The sequence below is a fragment of the Silurus meridionalis genome, chromosome 16, assembly GCF_014805685.1.
Source record: "Silurus meridionalis isolate SWU-2019-XX chromosome 16, ASM1480568v1, whole genome shotgun sequence".
NCBI lineage: Eukaryota > Metazoa > Chordata > Actinopteri > Siluriformes > Siluridae > Silurus > Silurus meridionalis.
In genome coordinates, this window is record NC_060899.1 from 4,755,279 (window position 1) to 4,781,312 (window position 26,034).

Here is a 26,034-nt window from a genome sequence, read left to right on the forward strand (position 1 = left end):
TGGCATTCTCTTGATGAGCTTCAAGAGGTAGTCACCTGAAATGGTTTTCACTTCACAGGTGTGCCCTGTCAGGTTTAATAAGTGTGATTTCTTGCCTTATAAATGGGGTTGGGACCATCAGTTGTGTTGTGCAGAAGTCAGGTGGATACACAGCTGATAGTCCTACTAAATAGACTGTTAGAATTAGCAGCTAAGTACAGAAAAATGAGTGGCCATCATTACTTTAAGAAATGAAGGTCAGTCAGTCTGAAAAATTGGGAAAACTTTGAAAGTGTCCCCAAGTGCAGTCACAAAAACCATCAAGCGCTACAAAGAAACTGGCTCACATGCAGACCGCCCCAGGAAAGGAAGACCAAGAGTCACCTCTGCTGCAGAGGATAAGTTCATCCGAGTCACCAGCCTCAGAAATCGCAGGTTAACAGCAGCTCAGATTAGAGACCAGGTCAATGGCACACAGAGTTCTAGCAGCAGACACATCTCTACAACAACTGTTAAGAGGAGACTGTGTAAATCAGGCCTTCAGGGTAGAATATCTGCTAGGAAACCACTGCTAAAGAAAGGCAACAAGCAGAACAGACTTGTTTGGGCTAAAGAACACAAGGAATGGACATTAGACCAGTGGAAATCTGTGCTTTGGTCTGATGAGTCCAAATTTGAGATCTTTGGTTTCAACCACCGTGTCTTTGTGCGACGCAGAAAAGGTGAACGGATGGACTCTACATGCCTGGTTCCCACCGTGAAGCATGGAGGAGGAGGTGTGATGGTGTGGGGGTGCTTTGCTGGTGACACTGTTGGGGATTTATTCAAAATTGAAGGCATACTGAACCAGCATGGCTACCACAGCATCTTGCAGCGGCATGCTATTCCATCCGGTTTGCGTTTAGTTGGACCATCATTTATTTTTCAACAGGACAATGACCACAAACACACCTCCAGGCTGTGTAAGGGCTATTTGACCAAGAAGGAGAGTGATGGGGTGCTGCGCCAGATGACCTGGCCTCCACAGTCACCGGACGTGAACCCATTCGAGATGGTTTAGGGGTGAGCTGGACCGCAGAGTGAAGACAAAAGGGCCAACAAGTGCTAAGCATCTCTGGGAACTCCTTCAAGACTGTTGGAAGACCATTTCAGGTGACTACCTCTTGAAGCTCATCAAGAGAATGCCAAGAGTGTGCAAAGCAGTAATCAAAGCGAAAGGTGGCTACTTTGAAGAACCTAGAATATGACATTTTCAGTTGTTTCACACTTTTTTGTTATGTATATAATTCCACATGTGTTAATTCATAGTTTTGATGCCTTCAGTGTGAATCTACAATTTTCATTTAAAATAAACAAAAAAATAAAAATAAAGAAAATAAAGAAAACTCTTTGAATGAGAAGGTGTGTCCAAACTTTTGGTCTGTACTGTATGTGTGTGTATATATATATATATATATATATATATATATATATATATATATATATATATATATATATATATATATATGTTAGTTAGTGCACATATGCCTTTTGTTGTTAAATGTTATGTGATGAATGGGAGGCGAAAGCCGCCATGTGATGTACTGTGTGTGTGTGTGTGTGTGTGTGTGTATATATATACACATATACATATATACACATATACATTATATATATATATATATATATATATATATATATATATATATATATATATATATATACACACACACACACACACACACACACACACACACACACACACAGTACATCACACGTTCGCCAAGCGGCTTTCGCCTCCCATTCATCGCATAACATTTAACAACAAAAGGCATATGTGCACTAACTAACAGCAGAGATTCACCAGTATACAATACAACACCTGTAGCATCTGTAAGGTTTGATTTTTCCGACACTTCCGCGAGTTCTTCTGCGGCTGCACCGAGATAATCGACGTTAAATGGCAAATTTTTTCACCCTTGTACTCGAGATATCAAGGTTCGGCGACATAACCGATAAAAAATGCTTAGAAAAAGAATTTGGCGGTTCCACTTTAAAAACTTCGACTTAATAGGGTTGTCGAGGTAACCGAGGGCGAGATAACCGGGTTCCACTGTATTTAAGAGAAGTCAATGTGCAGCTTGTGTAACAGTACAGATGTACTGTCCTCTAAAACTAATTTAGTTTTGGGACATACAGCCAATATTGTCTTAATAACTGGCATTGAAAGTGAGTACACCCTAGATAAACATGTTAAAACTAAAGTGTTCAAAGTGTCGATATTTTGTGTGAGCACTGTATTATAAATCACTGCCATAATCCTCCTGGGCATGGAATTCACCAGAGCTGCACAGGTTGTTGCTGGGATCCTCTTCCACTCCGCTGCTGGATGTTAGACACATGGCACTTCTCCACCTTCCGCTCGAGGATGCACCAAAGATGTTCAATAGGACTTAGGTCTGGAGATGTACTTGGCCACTCCATCACCTTCAGCTTCCTCAGCAAGGCAGTTTTCATCTCAAAGGTGTGTTTTGAGTTGTTATTATGTTGGAAAACTGCTGTTCAGCCCAGTTTCTGAAGGGAGGGCATCATGTTCTGTTTTAAAATGTCACAGTACATGTTGGAATCCATGCTTTCCTAAATGAACCTCACCTCCCCAGTACCAGTGATGCTGCCACCACCATGCTTGACTGTAGGCAAAACAAAATTTTCTTGGTACTACTCACCAGGACCAATGCTGCAGCACTCATGAGTCTTTTTAAAGCAGCTTCTGCAGCTGACACACAGCACGAGGACCCAACATTTTTGATGGACCCTTGTGTTGCCTGTTTCGAGTGGAACCAGTCTTGGAAAACCTCTCTATGACCCTGACCACTGTAGTGTAACTCAGTTTCAGGGTGTTACTGATGATCTTATAGCCTCGGCCATCTTTGTGAAGAGCAACAATTCTAATTCTTAAATCCTCAGAGTCTTTACCATGAGGTGCCTTGTTGAACATCCAGTGGTTAGTATGAGAGAATTGTACTCAAATCACCAAATTTTAACTGCTCTAATACAAGATACACACATTTGTATGGTCCTGTCAAGCAGACAAAAAGACGTGGATTTGCATGGTTACACACAAATAGCTGTTGTCACTAAGGGTGTACTCAGGTTTGTTGCCAAATATTTCAGTTATTTTCAGAGGATAGTAAATCTATACTGATAGATATACACACACACACACACACACACACACACACACGAGTAGTAGCAATCAATTTTAGAGTAGCAATCTCCAACAAGACATGGCAAAGCATTTCAGCTGAATGCTTGGAGAAACGAACTTTCTGGATACTAGGAGTGTGTAAAGCTGTTATTCATGCTACGGTAGGATTTTAGAGTAAAAATAAAGTTGAACATCATGACATTTAGATTTTAGTTTGGTCAAAGTCAATCTTCATATAGTTAAGTGACCTAGTTTGTAGCATCGAAACAAAAGAAACATCTCTCTGAAAAAAAACACTTCCAAACATTTGGTTTCCAGCACATACATTTAATTACATGTGATGTTCTTGGATAAGGTATTATACCTGTTTCCCATGTAATACTGCTACTACCACTCCTTCTACTACTACTACTGCTGTAGTTGTAGTAGTAATAATAAGGTACAACATTTCTTGTTAGTTTATTATCTGTCCTTCTCTCTCTCACAAACTGTTTTGTTGTGTATAAAAACTGCAGGCATTCAAAAAAGCACACTTTTTTTGGGGTGAAATATCTGCTACAGGACAGGACTAATGGCCACCACATTTACCACGTTAGAACACTAAGCATGTGTCACCGTGTCGAAGCTCTGAGGTGCAAGGAGTTCACACTGGAGTACGCAAATTGTCCAACATCAGAGCTGCACCTACCCGTAATGACAGATTGAACAAAACAAACAAAAAAAAAACAGAAATCTTTGGGAAACTGGAATATTCCTAGGGATTATTCGAAGAAAAGTCAAGCAGCAGAAGCACCTCCCCGAGCAAAGCCAAATAAAAGGAAAAGCGAGCATGCAGACAGGTCAGAGGTCAGGGTTTCAGAGATCAGGGAGAGCTTGGGTACACACCTTGGCATTAATATAGGGGTCAAACGGGCCACAGCGTTTGAATTCTCTGTGGTCTAGAGTCTGGGGGAGGAAAAGAACAGGATGGAGATGAAGTCAAACGTTTCACACACGCACACAGGATTAACAAACACTGCGATGGTGTTATGAACCAGGCAAAGAAACACTACAAAGCGAAAGGAAAAGGCTAAAAATGAAATGAACAATTTTCGCGTATTCGTTTTTTTTTATTCGCTTTTGAACTTATTATCAAATTCAAGGTAATGTTTTCATTTCATTTTGAGTCATTTTTTTAAATAAAAAATATGGGTGAGAAGAAATAACAATTAATAAGGAAAAATAATTGATGACAGTGAGATAAGCGATGCACAGCAGCCTAACGTCAGCATTGTAACACATTCCAACACTTTTAGCATCAGGATGTTAATATTACAGCACCATAAACACACGCTCGCACACACATACACACACGTCCACTCCGCCTGAAAAATAAACACAAGCGCACTACATACTTCTAAAATTAGACTTAGCCTAAAGACTGAGAAAGAGAAGACAGACATACAGACAGATGGTCACAAAGTCTCACAATCTGCTCTGGCTTTACAGAGAGATCGGCAGACCCACAGATAATCATTTATCACCCCCTCTGCTGAAACATGGTTTGCTCTGGGTTTGGGAATAGACTGATAAGGCAGACAGACATAAAAACAGACAGAGTGAGAGACAGGGAAAACATCAGGTCCCTATAGTTGTTCAGGAATGGTTTCTTTTCTGGCTTTGTATTTATAGTAACACAAATAGTTTGACAATAAGACAGACAGACAGACAGACAGACAGACAGACAGACAGAGACAGACAGACAGACAGGTCTCCTGAACTTCATAGAGAGAAAGACAGATTCTTCCTTCTCTGCACAAAAATGGTTTGTTCTAAATTAGGATAGACAGGGAGACACTTGGGACAGACAGGAAATTAACCAGACAGACAGAACAATCTGAGCACGTGGACATACACAGTGAAAGACAGGACAAGGACCCAGACAGCAGGTTTTTAAAAAGAAAATCTGATCCACCAGTTTGATAGGTAATGGTTTCTTTCGGCTTCGGACAAACTGATGAATTAAATTGAGACAGGGAAAAAAGAAAATGACAGACAGGTAGCTTGAGAGACAAGACATCCCCAAAACCTCCCTAAATGCTCAGGTAGGCAGATTAAAACAAACCTGTTCATTGAGTTTGGGATACGTCGCCCCCTTGTGGATGAGCAGCCGGACGATGCGCTGATCTCCTTTCCACGCAGCGAGGTGAAGCGGATAACAGCCCTTATTATCGGCTACGTTAGTGATCGCCTCGTTCTTCAACAGCAACTCTACCACCTCACTGGCAGACAAGCAGAAAGACAGAGAAACGATGTTAATAAAAGTTCCTCCTTCTGCCTAGCCACACCTCATGGTTCTAGTTTAGACTCACCTGTGTCCGTTCAGAGCAGCGTGGTGGAGAGGCGTGTATCCGTTACTGTCCACGCAGTTCACATTAGGGACCCTCCATATACTGTAAAGACAAATGCGGTACTTTATTAGGTACGCTAGCTTACTATAAGTTCACGTGGCAAGATTTTTTGAGAGGATTTTTGCTTTATATGTACATGCATAGTTAGCTTGCTTGAGCTAATCTGATAGGACGTTTGTTTTAATTTTTAGTGCCAATGTAGTGTAAATTAGCAAACACAACAGCATTTTCATGTTATACGCAAAATATTAATAATCCTCAGTGCTAGCGCTAGCTAGCTAGCTGACGAGTTTGACTTGAATTTCTGAAAGAATTTCAGTTTATTCATGCACATTCATCATTTTCTTCCTTTGTGAATGCCACGTAGTGAAAATTTAGTTAAAATGTAGTGAGAATTATCCAAACAACAGGATTGCCAAAATAATTTTCACATTATATTCCAAATATGTGTACCGTAATTTCTGGACTATTAATCGCACCCATATATAAGCCGCACCCACTGAATTTGATTTTTATTTTGAACATAAATAAGCCGCACCTGTTTATAAGCCGCAGGTGTCTACACTGAAACTAATGTACTTTACACAGGCTTTAACAAAAGACACGTTACACACGATGTAACAGGTGAAATATGTTGCGCTTCCTTTAGGAGCATAGCGGTATTTTGGGAATAGCCTGCCGCCGCATTTTTCCGCTATTACTGCATGTGTGCAAGACCGAGGATTATGTACTTATTATTTTCTGATGCTCATTTCTAAGTTTCTTTGACTAACCCATAAAGCTGTTGCCAAGAATAATAAAAAAGCACGTGTTTTGGAAACCTGTCTGTGCTTATATGATTTCTGTTGCAACTGGAGTTAGTGAGCTCTCCCATGAACCAGACTCAACGTGTTACAACGGCTTGTATCTAAACAGTAGCCGACCAAGAAAATCATTGTTCACTGTCTTCCTCCTTCCTTTCACAACTATTTCTCTCGAGAGTTTATCTTTTGGCATTGTCGTGCGTTTAAGAAAAACTTTTTTTCTCCCGATGCTGTGCAGCTCAGAACACAGGTGAGGTGCGTTTTTTTGTTTCCGTTCGGAAATTTCATTGTTCTAATGTTATGGGGTTCAGTTTTTTGGACAAGGACCCAGACAGCAGGGACCCAGACAGCAGGTTTTTAAAAAGAAAATCTGATCCACCAGTTTGATAGGTAATGGTTTCTTTCGGCTTCGGACAAACTGATGAATTTTGTTGTTTCCGTTGTTTAAGCCGCAGGGGTTCAAAACGTGGGAAAAAAGTAGCGGCTTATAGTCAGAAAAATACGGTAATCTACAGTGCTTGGTACATACAGCTAATTTTCAAGAGCTAGATAGTTCAAATGTCCGCTGATGCTCATATATAGATCGCTTATATAAGCTAACCAAAACTGGTTTCCAGGTACAATTAAGAATGTCGATCATGTTGATTACTACATAAGTAGCTTGAATTGTAGCTTGTATTTTATATTCATAACGTTTTATCATTGTAACATGCTAAATCCACACAGCTAGGGTAAATATAGAGGTAAATAGCTGAAACAACAGGATATGTAAAGGGATTTTCACATTATTCAAAACAATTTATAATCTTTTGTGCTAGCACTAGATGGTTTCTTCCTCATACTATCTCAGGGAGTTTTTCCAAGGCATCATCGCCACTGGTTTGCTCGAACCAATCAACTGCTAATTATATATAGTTAGCTAACGTTAGGTAACCTGACAGGATTTTCAAGTTACAGTGATGAATGTTTATAATCTTTACTGCCAACACCAGAAGCTGTTTATTCGATCCAACAGGATTTTTTTGGTTACTTTCATTAATGGATATAATTTTCAGCACCAATGCCACATAGCTAGCTTACATGAGCAAACCTGACAACATTTTAAGCGTGATTTTCGTTTTATATTCAAAAAAAGGTCGCAATCCTCACCGTCAATGCTAATCATATAGCTTTCATCGGATAACCTGATAGAACTATCAGGTTATTGTATATTTTCATAAGTGTCTCAAATTATCATTGCAAACAAACTGACGAGATTTCTGTGTTATATTTAAAATGTTCGTATTCCTCAGTGTCAATGCTAGTTACATAGCTTTCATTAGATAACCTTATAGGAATGTCATGGTATTTTTACAAGCGTCTCCAACTGTTGTTGCGAACCCTGAAGACTACACAAGATAATCTCACTGGATTCCTGTGAAGATTTTGAAATTCTGTAAATATTTGATAATTTTCACTGCCAATCCTGACAGATTTCCTCAGGATATTTTCAGAATGATTCAAATACATGAACTAATTGGATTTCTGAGAGAACTTAAAAATGATCAATATGTCCTAAGTCAATACATTATATTATCTCCACTGCTGAAGCTAGATAGCGTTCAGAGCATTCACAATGCTAACTGCTAACTCTAGATGGCTAGCTCATCAGCAAATGCTTTATAGACATTGAGAGAATTTGCTAGCCTAAATGAGTCAACCTGGTGTGATTTGTTTTGAAGGATTACCAACGTTTATTCATAAAGGTTGGCTGCCAACACAACCAACGCAGGTTAAAAGGGTATAAGGGAAGAGAAGAAAATCGAAGAGAAAAATAGAAAATGACATGGAAAAGAAAAAGAAAAGATAAAAAAATATATATGAAGTCAGATGTGGAAAGGGGCGTACAGAGCAAGAGAAAGAAGACGAAGAGAAAAGTGATGGGGCAAAAGATGAAAAATGAAATGAGTCATCTCTCTCTCTCTCACACACACACACACACACACACACACTTAATGACATCATCCACGTCCATTCTTTAATACCCCAACCTTGTTGACCCATGCAGTGGTATCGCCATGGCGACTAAGCCTTGGTGCAGCAATCGAGACTCGTTCAGAGTGATGCTGTGTTAATGAGAGATAATGAGGGAAGAGGAAGAGAGTGGTGGGGATAAAGAGAAAGACGCAGACAGAGGCAAGAAATAGAGGCACAGCAATAGACTGAGAGAGACAGAAAAAGAGAGCAATAAAAAGACAGCAATAGAAACAGAAAGACAGACAGAAAGAAAGAAACAGAGTGACAGAAAAAAAAGAGACAGCATTAGACAGAGGAAAAGAAAAGAGGAGAGCTTTGCATGCACACCTTTAGTTACAGATTCCCTGAAATATCTTGACATAGAGAATGAACACAGGCATTTTTATATACGTGTGTGTGTGTGTGTGTGTGTGTGTGTGTGTGTGTGTGTGTGTGTGTGTGTGTGTGAGAGAGATAGAGAGAGATCTTAAGAAGTGCACACTGAAAGGAAACTCTAATCCCTTATATCCCCACAGAGGGATCGGACCAATAGAGGGTGCAGCTTACACTACATTTTCCCATGATGCACTGCAAACATTAGCGTGCCTGTATCCTCTTTCAGGCCAGTAGAGTGTTGCAGAGCCGCATCTTGTGTTGCCCCTTAATTAGCCCACTTTCAGTCAATACTGTGCACTTTATGGATCAGATTATCTGATTCGTTGTAGATTTGACTCATTGCCTCTTAACACTTGTGATCGCTGTTGTTCCACTCATCCGAACCCTTTCGTCGATTTCTTTCGCTCTCGCACTGCCGTCGCTCGTCACGTTACCTACTCGTAAGTTTTACGCTTGCTCTTGCAATTTATCGCTCTCACTTCCATGCGATATAAATGATCCATGACGGACTTTTTAGTCTCAAATCCCACTAATTTCTATTTAGAGTGTGTACACAAGTATACAGGGCTCCTACACGCTTATTTCAGAATTCCATACTTTTCCAGACTCAAATGCAGACTTCCTTAAAGATTTTTAAGTCTATATTTAACATCTGAAATATTGATGTTAAATTCCAACTATAACATGCGTTACGTTACAATCAATGCTGCATGTCAGGGTCAAAATCTCTGAATATTTCCATGTGTTTAGTCGCACGATCGGGGGCACTGTACTGGCATGGCAACTGCTGCCTCACAACGTAACACCCAACCACAGCTGCGCAGGTCCGGTCTAACGGCGATCTTTTAGCAGCGCTGAGAGTCTGCTCCTAATTCCACAAAAAAAATAAAAAATAACCCCTTTGGCCATGTCCACACTAATACGTTTGTAATTGCATATTTTTCTCGCAGTTAATTTTTCTCATTTTCAGCTTTTTGACAGCGCTCTCCAAAGCGGATCAAAAAATGCTGGACAGGGGCTGTAGAAAACGTCGTTCGAGTCGACAATTCAAAGAGCCAGAAAGTAAATAAACCGTGAAGCGGGTCGAAGCGCCTTATGTTTTGCTATGCACAGCGCAGGGACGTAAACGTTTTTCAGCTGTTTCCGTGTGGATAAGCAACTTTTGGGAAACTATTTAGATGAAAAAGCCACAATACAATACAATACAAATGTATTAGTGTAGACATAACGTAGCCTTTGTTTAATTAAAAAAAATTTAACTTAATTTTATATTTTAGAAAACCAAATAGGCAATAGTATGAAAACCCCCGCTATAATAATCCAGACCTGGAAATCACTTAAATCAAATTCTATACTTTTTCATACTTTTCCAAAATGGGTAGGAACCAGTGGTGGACAGTAAAGAGGTGAATGAAATTTGTTACTGTAAGTAACTACTTTTCTGAAATATTTTCATTTGGGGAGACTTTTACATTAACTTTACTACATGTCAATGTCTAATATCTTTCTTTTTACTCAACTACATTTAGCGAAATTAGTCGTTCCTTTTTATGGGTGGATAAGAACTTAACAGCAAGCCAATCAGGTTAAAGCGTGCGCTCTGTTTTGAACTGTTTTGATTGGCGCTTGGTGGGATCTACTCAGCACGAGCACAGTTCAGCGCAAGTTCACCAGCAAGCAGAACATTTTGAGAGGAATAAATGATGGAAGAAACTCCTGACTCTGACCTGCCACAACACCTGTGGCCTCATTTGCACGATTGATTTAAGTGGTTGAAAAGCTTTTTGGCTTATAATTTTAATACATATCAATTAGTGTTTAAATAATTTATATCATTCTATTAATAGATTGGCGTGCTAAGAGTAACAGAGTCTTTTCACATAAACTGAGTTGATTTAGTAAAGAGTCTTGTGATAAAACTGATAATAGGAACATTATAGCTGAAATAAATCATAGCACTTTGGATACTTTGTCCGGATACTTTGATAAGTCGATTGGAGTCAAATACTTTTTTACTTTTTCTCAAAGGGAGCACTTTTACCTGTATTTTTTACTTGTAGAAACCCTTGGTATAGTGTAGATATGGTGCGATGGTCCATCCCAGCTTTGCTAAAGAGGAACAATTCAGACTCTGAACACGTCTTAAGTGTATTTTTGGGGTAAAAGGAAACATTGGGGACACTTTTTTTTTTTTTTTTTTTTTTTTACAGAGAATGCTCCTCCTTCGTGTCAAGTGCTTGCATGCTTTACAACATCGTTGTTCTAGATGGTGGCTGCAGTGTTTCCTGCCATTTTCTGGCCATTTAAATAGCGCACACACACACACACACACACACAAAACTATTTTTGGGAGAACTGGGTCAACCGGTGCTGTGGGACTTCCTAGCCTGTCCAGTCTCTTCTCTTATACTGATAACCAAAACTAAAACTGCAGCCAGCAATGCAGGGGGTCACTGATACTGAGGTAAAGTTTGTACAACGTTACGGCCTTTGTATTTCCAAAAGGTGTCTCGGAATCACATGAAGTCATGCCAATTAAAAACCATAAAGCAAATAAAATATATAGAACATTGTCCACTCTCAAAGAAGCAATGGTTCAGTGGGTGTTTGGTTTGCCAATGTGGCAAGTCATGGTCATGTGACATACTTCTGATCAAGCCTTACAACAAGGTGAAATATTGTATTATAATGAGGTCTATGTATTGCTGATGGTATACTTAGCTTGTTGAGCAGGTATACCTAAAAAGTGTCTTAGACACTTCAATCTCTGCAATTTATAGAAAACATACATATATACACATATCCAGGAAGAAGAAAAAAACTACAATTAAGGCATTCTTTTTAATTCCTTTTTTTATTTCCTCTTGTGCTAAGAACACTGCTTCAAATTTTATTTGAGCTCACTTTTGTTCTTTTGTCCATTGTTAAAGCTTCTGGGGAAGAAAAACAACCCAAAAAATCAGGTCTGTTTTCGATACTTAGCAACTCAATATACTTTACACCCAGTCACGTATCTACTTATTAATAATCATTCTACCAGTTTTTCTTTAGGATTTTGCTGGAGATCCAAATAGACAGATCAGGGCATGTTACACAAGGAACTCAAAACACAATGGGGAAAAGGCCACAGCGTAACACATAATGAACTGAGAGAACGTTTATCAGTCAGTAACACAGCTCAGCACAGGAAGTGTTTAAAAAGAACACATGACTCTTCAGCAGAAAATGAAATGTCTGCATCCCAGTTCTTAGAGTTCTTGGAGTTCATTGCACAAGTAAGTCTATTATATATTTACTTGTACAAGTAATTATATATAAAAGAACACACCTTACATTGCTTACAATGAAGAAGACTTTACAACTTCAGAAGCAAACTAATCACCTGATAATTAACTTAAGGTCACCAATCAGGCACAACTTTGCTGCCAAAACTGTATTGACTCAGAGCATTAACAGCATTAACTTCTTCAGCAGTTTGAGCTATAAAAGCTCTTCTGTTGGATTGGACCACATGCCCCAGCCTTCGCTCCCCACTTGCAGCAATGAGCCTCGGCCGCACATGTCCCTGACACCGGTTCACCCCTGTTCCTTCCTTGGACCACTTATGATAGATATGACCACTGCAGACCAGGAGTTTTGGAGTTGCTCTGACCCAGTCGTCTGGACATCACAATTTTGTCAAACTCGCCTAAATCCTTAGGTTTGCCTATTTTTCCTGCTTCTAGCACATCAACTTTAAGAAGAAAATGTTCAATTGCTACCATATATATCCCACCCACTAACAGGTGCCATGCTGAAGATATAATCAGTGTTTACTTCAACTGTCAATGTTATTCCTGATAATATTTATATATGTATGTGTAATTTTATGTATGTATGTATATATACACCATTATATTATATATGTGTTCAATTAAAAAAAAAGAAAATGCAAGATGTAACTTTTCATTGAAAAATCCTCCCTTAGCATGAATAACCACTTTTATATCAGGAGTGTAACAATACACGTATTCGCTTTTCAGTACAGTGCTTTTGGTTCGATACACGTGTGCAATTCTTTTATTATTATTAGATTTTAACATATGAAACAAATGCAAACATGGTTAAAATCTAAGCTCCCCCAGGAACGTATTAAATGGCGGACCACAAGTTTGTTTAGTCTCTGCCTCGAACTTAGAGCGCATTTTTTAAAATTATTATTATTTTTAAACTTTCAAAACATAAAAAACAATGCCAGGGGTAGGTATATATAAACTAGTTTTAGCGCAGTGTCACTGTGGCTACTCACTCTGTACCGGAGATAAGATTCGTTTTAGCAAAAACAAAAAGGACCAGCTTCGAGAATTTCTCTTAAAAGAAAAAAGATCCGGATATTTCTGCATATCGAGGGAATAAATGAACTGAGGATGGAAGGAATGAAGATATTGGTTAAAGTATGCTGAAATAAGTAGAACAGTTAAGTAGAACATAGTTTTAGAAAATTTTATATTAAATAACACAAACCCACATTAAACTTCATTTGATCAATTTAATTTGTGCTAATTTAACTGCTTACTCGGTATTCATTTGATTTATTCTCTTTTAATTTTATTAAATATTTTATATAAATATTAAACCATAGAGGCATTTTATTTTAAAGCCCAGCCATTTGAGTTGCACAAGCCAGTGCAATTTCATTTTTAAAATGAAACTGTTGATCACAAATGTTAATAATAATAAACTGGATTAATACAATATAATTAAATATATAAATGAGAAACCACAAGAAACTTTGGGTTTTGCATTTTTTCCCCTAACAGTACCAAAATTGAACCAAACTGTTACTGTAAAAACCGAAGTACGTACCGAACCGTGAATTTTGTGTACCGTTACACCCCTAATATATAAAGATATCTGAGCAACACACCAAACGTACGAACGTAAAACTGACCGAAAGCAAAACAGCTTCTGTACAATTCAGTTTAGAGTTGAGTTGGAGTTTCTATTCATGTAAGGGCACTAAATTAAGAAAACTAAAAGGAAGTGTTACTTCAAGACTCTAAGAAAGACAGGGTTATGAGAGAATAAATGGAAAAGGGTTCTGAAAAAGAGTTCTGTTTTCTGACTTGCAGTACTTTTCACCATTTTTTTTTTACATTTATGGAAGGAGTCTCCAGTTTAAGTGCTGATTCTATAGGGCAGAAAAGTTTCCAGTTTCTTGTTATAGTCACAAATCTTAATTCAAAGAAAATAAAAGAGAAAAGGGGGAAGTTACTTTTGGGATTTCTGGCAAATCAGACGCAAAGCTTACAAAGAAAAGAAGGCAATAGCTGCTGTGAAACATGGTGGAGGGTTTTTTTTGTGTTCTTTTTTTTGTGTTCAGAGTTAAGCGCACTACACGGTGTCAAAAAGATCAATAGGTCCCGCAAGTCCCAAGAGGATAATGACCCATACAACTAAAAGCAGCCAAGAAGAACAAACTGCTGGACTATTCTAAAGTGGCATTGTATGGATCCTGATCTGAATACTGCCACCTATCTATGGAAACTGGGAAACATTCTGCAAAAAGGCATCCTTCCAACCTGAGACAGCTGGAGAAGTTTGCTCATGAAGAATAGGCCAGATGGCATGTAGACAGGTGCAGAACTCTCTCTGAGAGCTACAGAACTCGATGCCTGCAGTGATTGGCTCTAAAGGTTGCAAAACCAAATATAAACCCTTACGGATGGCAAAATTCGTTTTTGTCCATTTAAAGTTACAGGTAGTCCCAGAGATGCGCTGGCTCAATTTTTCGACAACAGCGATAAGGGAAAGATTTTCACACGGCATTTCCATTTACGTATGATACGCTGGGATTAGAGATGTAACAATTCCTCTTGAGTTATAACTCGAGTAATTCAATTACGAAAATTACGCTTCTTTTAGTCCATTTAACAAAACCACTGTGTTTCCTATGGACCATTATTACCGAAACTCCGGAGAGCTCTGGACAAGTAAACACAGAACATTTGATCACACGCACTTTATCAACTTGCGCTTGTTAATATTATGAACAGCAGCTACGCTAATTCCACTCCACTGCTTCTCTTTCTCTACCCATCCCGAGACATCCTCCAGTCACGTCCCACCTCATGAAGATTGTGGACCTTTAAAGACGTAGATGCCCGCAAACATCCCAAACAATCTAGAGACGTACCGGCGCCATTTGGATCCCACTTCATGTGGAGTTCGGACATTGGACCTCTTTGAGTGTTTGAAGGCTCTTTCATGGAGAAGCTGGTGTGGGATTTATGATGATTGCAAATGTTGAGCTATTTTGTGAGTTGCTCAGTAGCCCCTGGTTTCATAACCACAAATGACTGTATAAGACTGTATAAAGGACAATAATCTTAATCACACATTCCGGTGCTCATGTTAGTTCTCACTCTCCAGTGTTCTTTATTGTTTAAAGATTTATAATCACTCTCTTATCATCCAAATGAGGATGGGTTCCCCTTTTGAGTGTGGTTCCTCTCAAGGTTTCTTCCTCATAAGATCTGAGGTTTTTTTTTCTTGCCACAGTTGCCATGGCTGCTCATCAGGGATAAATACACATCGTTCACCTTAACTGCTTTGAGACAATGTCTGTTGTGAAAAGCGCTATAGAAATAAACTTGACTTGACATGCTGCAGAATGCAAAAAAATAGAAGGACAGAGCGAAAACAGCGAGGGCCGAGGAGAAGATTCATATGGAAGGCCGTTTCTGCCGCATAAAAAAATTTGCCATATCCTGATTTTATTTCTCACAATTTCGAGAGAGAAATCTGTCTAACGATCAGCTCTGGAGGAGACGGAACAAGACAGATGATGCAAAGGAGACCTCGTTTATACACCAACAGCTTCAAACTTCAAGCCCACAACATGTGTGTGCGTGTAATTGAATATGAATATATTATTATCAAATGAATTGTACAAGCCCATACTAATCACCACTCTTTAAGACTCTTTAAGGCTAGGCCATGTCTCAACGATATTCAGTTAAGATGGGCTCATCAGAACGCATCTTCATCGTAAGTCGAGGACTACCTGTATTTTAGAGAAGATTGTAGAATTCAAATTTTCTCATCAAGTGGTACCAATAAATTTGTTTGTAACTATAAATGTATAGCAATCGTGAGATCAATCTACAATTAATGAAAAACTGATTCTAACTGAAGAATTCTCTTTATGAGTACTTGTCGTTTGTAATTTTCCAACAACAGCACAGTCTGGTTTTACTCTTTATTTTCTTTACCCAACTCATCTTGATCTTTGCGTTACCATAACCAGTTTGCCTACAAGATGAAGAAACATGCTTGGTCCTCGCACTCCACTTAGCATACTCATACTGAGACACAACCAAAACGGATATCAAGATCCCCAGTGCCTTTAATAACTTCCTGCCTTTCCAACTAGAAGTTACTTTGTAGATTGATGGCCCCCGAAATCATGAACTACTAAACCAAAAGGCTGTGAGCTCAGACAACCTTACTTGACCAGCTTGTCTATGTTCAGATGTTTGTAGCGTGTGTTCATCATGTTGATGATTCAGGAGGTTGGTGAGAAAAAAAACAAAACAAAACAAAAAAAAACACCTGCAGCTTTACATTAACAGAACAATGGAACTGGTGGTGAATTTCCAGTTTGTTTGGGAAACCAGTCAAGCCGGTCTGCATTAATGGTGGAGAATGTGGAGATGGTGCGTGGAGGTGTATCTGAACAACAGGACCGAACTGGACCAACAGCACTGAAAGGCTTTTTTCTACGGACGATACTGTGCTCATTCATCAGCCTATTGTGGCAAACATTCTCGTCTTCTGTGGTCTGCCCAAGAAGGTGGTATGCTTAAGAAGTGCTGAACAAGAAGACCAAGAGTCTTAACTAAAGCCATATGTTTTATCCACAATATCATAGTGCTACCCATGATCTCTGTACAACATCCTCGCTTTTTAGCTTGGGCTAAATCCAAAACTGCTGCCTATTAACAACCGATAAGATTTAGCCACAATGAAAGAGTGTCTGCTTGCAAGTATTGGCACCCTTTGAAACAGAAACGGGTGGTCCGCCAGAGCCATTAGTCTGCGGAAAAGTAGATCTTTTATGAGGAAAAGACACACATGACTTTCTTTCTGAGGAAAAAAAAAAAAGAAGTCCTTTGTCAGCTGTGCTTCACTTTCAAACTTTCTGAATCGAAACCAAAGAGCAAAAATCTCCCTACTAATCAGCTCTGTCTTTGTTAACGCTCTATCAAATCAAAACTATCACTTCTATTTTCACTTTATCTGCTGACCCGGACAGGAAAAACACATCAGGTGCTGAATTTCATGAGCAAAAGCTGAACGAAAGGTCAAGTAGTAGCCAGTTAGCATAAGGGCTTCATGAGGGCTTTTCCGACTGCAAGGCAAAAAAAAAAACCTTTGAAGCATGCATAGCAGGAAAAAGGGGCCTCAGATGTGTAGCTTTGAAAACAGCGGGTGGGCCACGGGCTGAGGAAAAACAAGAAATTCGGGAATCACTGAACTAGAATCCCAACCCATGCCTCTGGTAACCAGGAACACGCTTTTATCATGTGGAATTTACGGTGGAAAACAAATGTGTCATTTAAGAGCACATTCTTGGTAAAAATGTGACACTGAGGATCACATAAATAATAAAACACTTTGTGTGTGTGCACATACGTTTCTGTATGTGCAGTGTGTTTCTATTTTAACACCAAAACCACAGCAAGGCAATGTAAATCTGCGCTTCTCACGTGATGACTCAGCACGATTTTCTCAGCCAAGACTGGACCACTTTTTATTTATGACCTTCTGAGTAAAAACACCACAGCTGTGAGTTTTGCTATATCTCTCTGCCAACGAACTAAAGAGACGCCTCAAGATGACGGCATCAAGTAGGCATATTCTATTCTAGTAGGCATGGGTTGGTTAGCCATCGGCTTCAATCGCTCGCTTCGATCGCTCCTCAATACATCGATGCATTGTAAAGAGAGACAATAAATTCTAAGATGTTCTGTATTTTACATAAACATTGTGGAGATCCTGCCACCCTTCACTCCATCCTGCTAAGTAAATTTCTAACTAATAGAAAAAAATTACAAATCCAAATCATAGAAAATGATACCAGAAATCGTCAGAAGCGGTGGATGTCAGTGAAATGTTACAAACGAGACACAGTATTTCACACAGGACGCTTTCACTCAATAAAAAAAAAAAAAAAAAAAAAAAAACATAACAGGATGCTGAGGCAAAATGTGCTAGATGTGTGGGGACAAAATGGACCTCAAACACGGGGCCTTATATCCTGTGCATGTATTCATTAGTACAGAATATAACTGCCTTTCAGAATGGCATTCTTGAATCACATTATTAATTAGGACAGTTTTCTCTCAAAATCCCTGTCTGTCCTCATGTCTGTCTGCTCCTCCACACATCTTTCTATCTGCCAGTCCATACGTCTGTCAGCTTGTCCACACCTCTTCCGTCTGCCTGTCCATACATCATTGTCTGCTTCTGCCTCTCCACACCTTTTTCTTCTGCCTGTCCATATATCGTTGTCTGCCTGTCTGTCAGTTTATGCATCAGTTTCCCTGTCTTCTGTCTGGTCCATTGTCTGTTTGCCTGTTGAGCTGCATGTCTGTCCACATCCACCTGCCTGTTTGTCTTTGTCTGTCCATTCATCTGCATTCCTGCCCGTCTGTCTCTCTGTACATACCTCTACCTGTATGGCTACCTGTCCACAAATCTGTCTATCTGTTTGACTCTCTGTTCAATATAATGGCTGCCACTTCCACCAATCATATAGTTTCTTCTAACAGCCTTTTCTCCGTCTGTCCGTTGAGTGTTTGCTTGTCTGCATAAACAGTAGTCCACCTGTCTGTCCTTTTGTGGTTGCCTTTCTGTCCAATTTCTTTTCACCCTACCAGGTGCTTTGCTATCTGACTGTCTATCTGCATTTTAGTCTGGCTGTACATGCCTGTCTGGCCATTTATTAACCTGTCTGCCTGCCTGCCTCCATGTTCCCCCTGATCTCCTTTCTTTTTTGTTGTGAAATTCTGTCTTCCTCACTATATGTCTGGCTATCGCTCTGTCTGTAAATGCCAGAGCGATTTGTCCTATCTGTCTGCCACAGAGTCCTGCCATACATCTGCCTGTCTGGTCAACTGTCTTCCTGCATGTAATTCGGTCCGTCAGTGTGCCAGTCTGGCCTTATGTCCGGCTGTCATTCCAGTGGTCTGTCTGCCCACACATCCGGCTTGTGGGCTACCCGTTCATCTGATGCACTTCACATATGTTACATACACCAGATTTAACGGACTGCATCTGACAAAAATCAGGAAATACCAAGTGAGCATAAACCAACCACTTCCTGTTAGTGCAATAAAGCTGGACACAGAGCACCTCATTATTTACACAATGATTTACTCAACCCTGGTAAATGACACTGGAGAGAACACCAACCACTTCCAGTTTAAATGGTGCCATTTAATTAGCAGTGAGACTAAGTACAGAGAACATGCAGCAGATAAAGGTCAGAAGGCGCTGAACATTTTGTCCGGAATGTTTTGCTAAGTATCCAGAACACAACATCAATAACACAACCCTTTTACAGCAGTACGGGTGTTAGCATTTAATTAAGCATTTTATATAACATAACAAGCATTTAATGAAGCATTATATATATAAAAAATATGCTATATCAGCATTTTTATTTCTCTCATTTAAAGTGTTAAAACAGGACATTTGACAACTTCTCTTCATGAAGCTTCCTCTTTCATTTAAAGCCATACTTATCTCTTAATTCACCCAAAACAGTTTGGTGACAGAAACTGTATACAATATACAGACAAAATTATTGGGACACCTGACTTTTCCTGCCATATGTGGGTTTTCCCCAAACTGTTAACACAAATCTGGAGGCGCACAACTGTACAGGATGTCTGTTGAAACCCGCGTGATCATCCAGCATGACAATGTCCCTGTACACAAAGCCAGCTCTATGGAGATATGTTTTAAATAGGTTGGAGCAGAAGATCTTGAGTGGTCCCTAATGAACACCTTTGAGGCTTCCGCACCTGACATCAGTACCTGACTTTACTAACACCTTGTGGCTGAATGCGCACAAAGCTTCACAAGTACACTCCAAAATCTGGTGGAACATCTTCCCAAAAGAGGAGAGGTTATTATAAGAGCAAATGGGGACTAAAAGTCTAATACAATTTTCAAAAAGCACATACCAGTCGTACGCTCGGGTGTCCACAAACCTTTGTTTCTACAGTGTATGCTGTTATATGACGTAAAATCTTCGGTGAAGATGAAGGTGATGAAGACAAAGATGTGCATTTCAGCTGACGCATGAGTTTATTGGTGCCTTTTTGATGCCATTGTTGACACTTTAGAGCAGCATGATGAGAAAAATACTCCATGAGTGGATCCGAAGGTCACGAGTTCAAATCCCAGACACACACTCACTGTCACTCCTGGGCCCCTGAGCAAGGCCCTTAACCCCATAGCTGCTCAGTTGTATGAAAATCTAATTCGCTGTGGATGAAGGCACCTGCCAAATTCCATTATTATAAATGAAAAGGTCTTCTATACATGATGTTTGTAGACAGACCAGGTGATTTCTGGTGTAATTTTTAAATGTCTCGTTTGGGTGAATCTGCACCCATGACGGCTCCAGAATTCTGCCCTGGCTGACAGGAATGGAATCCAAAGCAGCCTATTGCTATTACAGCTCATAAGGCATTGCCTGTTGTGCATGCTAAGATGCTTTTTTGCTTGCTACGGTTGTAATGAGTGATTACATGAGTTGCTGCAGGACTTTCCTCACTGTTTTGTGTAAACTCTACAGACTGTGGCATGTAAAAATCCTAGGAGACCAGCAGTTTCTGAAATACTCCAACCAGCCCACCTGGTACCACAATCCATAAAACGGTTAAAGCTATCGAGATCACACAGTTTACTACATATATAGGTGTACAGGTGTTCCTATTATATTGAACAGGAACTATTTTGAGATTTGAAGACCTATATGAACGTATCAGCTTCTATTTCAGGCTACCCAGAGTGCATCTGCAGCGTACATGATCGTGCAGCATGTCAGGGTCTGTTATTCGGCCATGATGGAATGAGACGAATTCCTCGGGATGTACTTTAACTCCGTGCATGGCTCTTGCACAACAAATCGACAAGTTCTGACATGAAAGCGGGCGGCGCGCTGCATGTGAATAGCGAACAGAAAAAACCCAGCAAAACATGAAGAGCTTCTCGAGCATTCCTGATCAATTAGGAAATACTGAGAGTGGCACACAAATCCGCCGAGACTCACCTGGCATCTGAGCAAAATCATTCGGTACTCTATTATAGTATATGGAATATATTAAGAGATCAGAGAAGGCAATCCCTTAATTCTGTTCAAACAGAGCATCACAAGCGTGTGAAAGAGAAGTGTGTTGGGGGGGGTGTCTGATAGTGGGCAAGGCATGAACAGGTGTACAAAAAAAAGTGTACAGTCTGCTGTCTAAGACATTCAACATCACTGTGTTACTGCTGTTTATTATCAATACTGGCGTAATAAACATTGATGATTAGTGGGTTGAGAATCGGGGAACATCGCCTGATTGCATTGTGGGATTTACTGCACCAAGTTATTTGGAACAGCAAATTTATCCTGAACTGACTGATTTACATAAAATATATAAAGATAAAGCAGGCTCCTGTCGCTATGTTTCTCTCACCTAGATAACTAATGGAGCAAAGGGAAATAATAACATTGATACATTGTATTATGATCATTATACTCCATTCTCTGTTCCTGTTGTTGAACATGATTCGATCGCACAACACCTCGGAACTGCGTTTGCAATCAATTAATCCAATTAAAAGTAACAGTGCCTTCAGGCAGCCAGCTCTGAGGTGTGTGTGTGTGTGTGTGTGTGTGTGTGTGTGTGTGTGTGTGTGGACTAGATTTTCCCAAAATGCAATTCCATTCTTTTTAGAGAACACAAGCAGACAGAAAGGGCTGTGAAATGGGCAAAGAAAAGATGTATAGACCAACCAGCAAAGAGATGAGCAGGGTGATGGAAAGATTGGTAGAGAGAAGCAGAAAGATGTACAGAGGGGCAGACTGGTAGAGAGACAGTCACAGAGACAGTCAGAGAGACAGGCAGAGAGACAGGCAGAGAGACAGGCAGAGAGACTGAATAAAGGGCAGTCAGACAAGCCGAGAGACAGAGAAACAGCCAGAAAGATGGGCAGATGGGCATAGGGATGTGAGAGAAACAGGCAAAGAGAAAGCATGAAGAACAGAGAGACAGGCAGGAAACGAGTTCAGACACAGCATGAAGAGCAGCGACAGAATGAGGGACCACAGAGACGAACAAAGACAGGCATTGAGGCAGCATGTAGAGCACAGAGACAGGCAAGGAGGCAGAATAAAGAGCCTTGAGGCAGCAGGAAAAGCACAGAGGCAGCTTGAAGAGCACAGAGACGGGTAGAGAGGCAGCATGAAGTGCACAGAGACAGGCAGAGAGGCAGCATTAAGAGCACAGAGACAAGCAGTGAGGCAGCATGATGAGCACAGAGACAGGCTTATGAAGTAGCATGATGAGAAGAGACAGGCAGCATAAAGAGCACAGAGACAGGCAAAGAGACAGCATGATGAGCACAGAGACAGGCAGCATAAAGAGCACAGAGACAGGCAAAGAGACAGCATGAAGAGCACAGAGACAGGCAGTGAGACAGCCTGAAGAGCACAGAGACAGAAGAGAGGCAGGATGAAGAGCACAGAGACAGGCGTTGAGGCAGCATGATGAGCACAGAGACAGGCAGTGAGGCAGCATTTAGAGCACAGAGACAGAAGAAAGGCAGCATGATGAGCACAGAGACAGGCAGTGAGCCAGCATTTAGACACAGAGACAGAAGAGAGGGAGAATTTAGAGCACAGAGACAGAAGAGAGGCAGCATGATGAGCACAAAGACAGGCGTTGAGGCAGCATGATGAGCACAGAGGCAGGCGTTGAGGCGGCATGATGAGCACAGAGACAGGTAGTGAGGCAGCATGAAGAGCACAGAGGCAGAAGAGAGGCAGTATGAAGAGCACAGAGACAGGCTTTGAGGCAGCATGAAGAGCACAGAGACCGGCAAGAAAAAAAAGCAGAGAGGGAGATACAAAAATCTAGTGGATCAATCCAACATTTGGGATCATTTTAAACACTAAGGTTATGAACATCTTCGTTCTTATACACATGGAGAAGAGGAAACGCTGCTCATCATCGCACACTGAACACGAGACTAACACCTAATCAAATCCCAATCCATTTCCGGGACTGCATTGTGTGAAAAGCTGAAAATATACTGCTTTGATGTGTTATATTTGTATAAAAATAAAAAAAGAGTGTGATGTAGAAGTGTGTCGCTGTGTCACGCTTTGTCATGGTGTAAAGGTTTGCGATCAGACGATTACCCCCTCTCTTTGTTCATAACACCGATTTAAAGGACATTTCTGTTCTTTACTGTTTACCCGATTTTGTTTTTATTGTGGCTCCAGTGTATAATGGGAAACGTTTCATGTTCTGCATATCATCCAGGTTATTTTGGACTGGTCAAGAATTAAAAATAAATTAATGAATTCAAACAATCGAATATTGCAACATCTAGTACAACTATTAACATGAAAAAAAGCACTGTGACTAAATATCATGCCTGCCACCTTCACACCGAGTCTCGCCCAGTTACTGTAAGTACAGTGAGCATTTTATTAATGAAATTCAATGAGTACAGATTCGTAACAAGATTTTTTTTTAAAGACACTGTTTTTGCTTTGCGGTGATCATCTTCAAAAACTGCTTCATGCAACCATGTTAACAACCCGCCAAAAACATTAACAACCCTGAAGCATGAATATGTTCTGGTGGACGATTACCATATAAATCCCCTCCACGGAGCACACATTTGCAATTTTATTCATACTTCTGCATCGGCAATTCTGAGAAAACATGCGAGCGTCAGCACAGAGCGCCTGCGCAGGTGTCTGCAGGCTAAAAAACCAACAAAAAACCTCTCACAGTAGTCTTACTGTAATAGAGAGGAAGCAGAATACTGCATACGTCAAAGAAAGTCACTTCTTACACCGCAATTGAGATTCCATGAATTGCATTTCACACTTGGCCTCGTTGTACAGTCAAGAAAGGACAAATCGATCTTGAGTTATCCTGCAGATTGAAGTAAAAATCTGCAAATAGCTGATATTTAAAAGCGTACATTACAAAACGTGTTTCTAACATCACTCGTTTGCACATGGCGACGCCCACAAACTTCCACGAAAGGTAAAGTGTACCGGTGACAGCCTGTGATTAAACTGTCACAATAGTACAGATTTATTTTTTTAGCTTATTTGCATTTCTAGCTACGCCTACAAAAACCCATAAAAAGAAAAGAGTTTGAATTGAACAATCAACGTAAAACCTGAAAGCCTGTGATTAAACTTTGTGTGATTGAGCTCTGTTTCTATAGAAACAATAAATGTTTATTAAAAAACATTGAGCTTATTAATATTAGTAGTATCTTATTTGCATGTTAGCCACGCCCACAAAACATCACAAACGGTTCAGCTGTATTAGCATGAGTGTATTAATATGAATTGTAATTTGCCCTGTAGCCGGAACTACTTACCGAGATGGTGATATAGAAAATGAATCACATTCATCTGACCAATCAGATTATAATAAGCTGTAGAATAATAAATAATTATGTGTGCCTAATTAGCATATCTATTTAAATTCTATTTCCTTTTCAAATATCGCGATATCAATAACAACGAGAAGTTCAACCAAAACTTTATGGAATTCTAGATCCTATCATAATCCAGGAACAAAAAAGAAAAACGTTTTTTTATATTTGACAAATCTAAGCATCAAAATAGTAATATATGTTGTTAAATTTGACTTCTTTCATGTATTTTAAGCCCTAAATGCTTGGCCTGGGTACATCAAGTCTATTTTCCCGTTAAATAATGAAAGAAAACGAGAGGCTTCTCCTACCTGAGTAAGCTGGAGAGCGCGTGCGAGCTCGCGCCGCTGACACCGCCGCCGCCTCCCCCTCCGAATCCTCCGCCACCTCCACCTCCACCGCCGCCGCCGCCGGACGTCGCTCTCTTGCCGCTCAGCAGCTTCTCCACGGCGGCCACGTTCCCGGTGCGCGCCGCCTCCAGCAGCTCTTGCTCCTTCCCCATGTCAGCCGAGCAGAGTCACCAAAAAGCGCGCAGAGACAGAGTCCACCGAGTCGCGCCGCCGCCACCACCGCCGCCGCCGCCCCGAAACGCGCATTCACCCGTAACTATTCCCAGTCCAGTCCGGTCCGATCCAGGTGGAGAAGAAACTTTCCTCCGTCCAAGCACCACTCACACACATACACCCAAACATACACAAACTCACACTCACTCACTCACTCACTCTCTTACACACATACACACTTCCTCTATCCGGCTCGGGCACGTCACTTCCGGGCATCTGGTCCCATCCTGTGGGCTGCTTCCCAAATAGTTCCCTACAGGACAAACAGTGCACTACGCAGGATATGGGACACGGTCTAGTGCACTTTATCAGAATTCTCTTATTCAAACTCCAATCCCAAATTCCTCCTATCTTGGCATTAATGCACCAAAGGAGTGTAAAAGCCATAATTCCATGCACACTTTGGAAAATACTTAGTAGCTGTATCCTGAATCCCTATTTCAGGCATATATAGTGCACTATAACAAGTGTAAAAAGCCCTTATTACCTGGATGTTCATCTGAACATCAAACTGGACTGGACAGACAACACAGATGCAATTTACAAGAAACGACAGAGCAGATTCTTTCTGCTGAGGAGACTGAGGTCTTTGGAGAGCAGGGAGCACTACTGAAGACCTTTTTTAGACTCTGTGGGGTCAGAAAGACTAGCTCAGTCTTGGGGATTCCCCCTGGACACTGTACAGGAGGTGGGAGGAAGGAGAATATTAGCTAAGCTATGACCATTTCTGGAGAGCGACTCTCACCCCCTGTATGAAACTGTTGCATCTCTTTACAGCGATACAGAATGTCTTTTCTCCTTGCTGCTATCAGAGCTGCTCCTAGTGAACCAGTCACCATCATGCACACTGATAATACTGTCTTTTAAACTGTGCAATAACGGTCACTTAAATTATTGTCTAATAACAACTGTGTACTAACAGTATTTAAAACTGTGCAATATTACCTAGTGCACATTTTTTGAAAGTGTAACTACTATATTGTTTGTTTATT

The 26,034-nt window shown here is 40.4% G+C and overlaps 1 protein-coding gene across 6 annotated transcripts in view; it reads right to left on the bottom strand.

Annotated features, from left to right (window-relative positions):
* The window catches only part of LOC124398906 (ankyrin repeat and SAM domain-containing protein 1A), a 57,914-nt gene extending 32,081 nt beyond the window's left edge, over positions 1–25,833 (bottom strand). Inside the window, exons 1-4 of one of the 6 annotated variants that reach the window (XM_046869412.1) lie at positions 24,791–25,833; positions 5,518–5,598; positions 5,271–5,427; positions 4,052–4,111 (exon numbers count right to left, since the gene is read on the bottom strand). In XM_046869412.1, coding sequence (XP_046725368.1) covers positions 4,052–4,111; positions 5,271–5,427; positions 5,518–5,598; positions 24,791–24,981 — 489 coding nt within the window. In that variant the 5' untranslated portion in view covers positions 24,982–25,833. The remainder of the gene's footprint in view (positions 1–4,051; positions 4,112–5,270; positions 5,428–5,517; positions 5,599–24,790) is intronic. The other 5 variants (XM_046869410.1, XM_046869411.1, XM_046869413.1 and 2 more) reach the window with 5 other exon arrangements.
* Between the last annotated feature and the right edge of the window lie 201 nt (positions 25,834–26,034).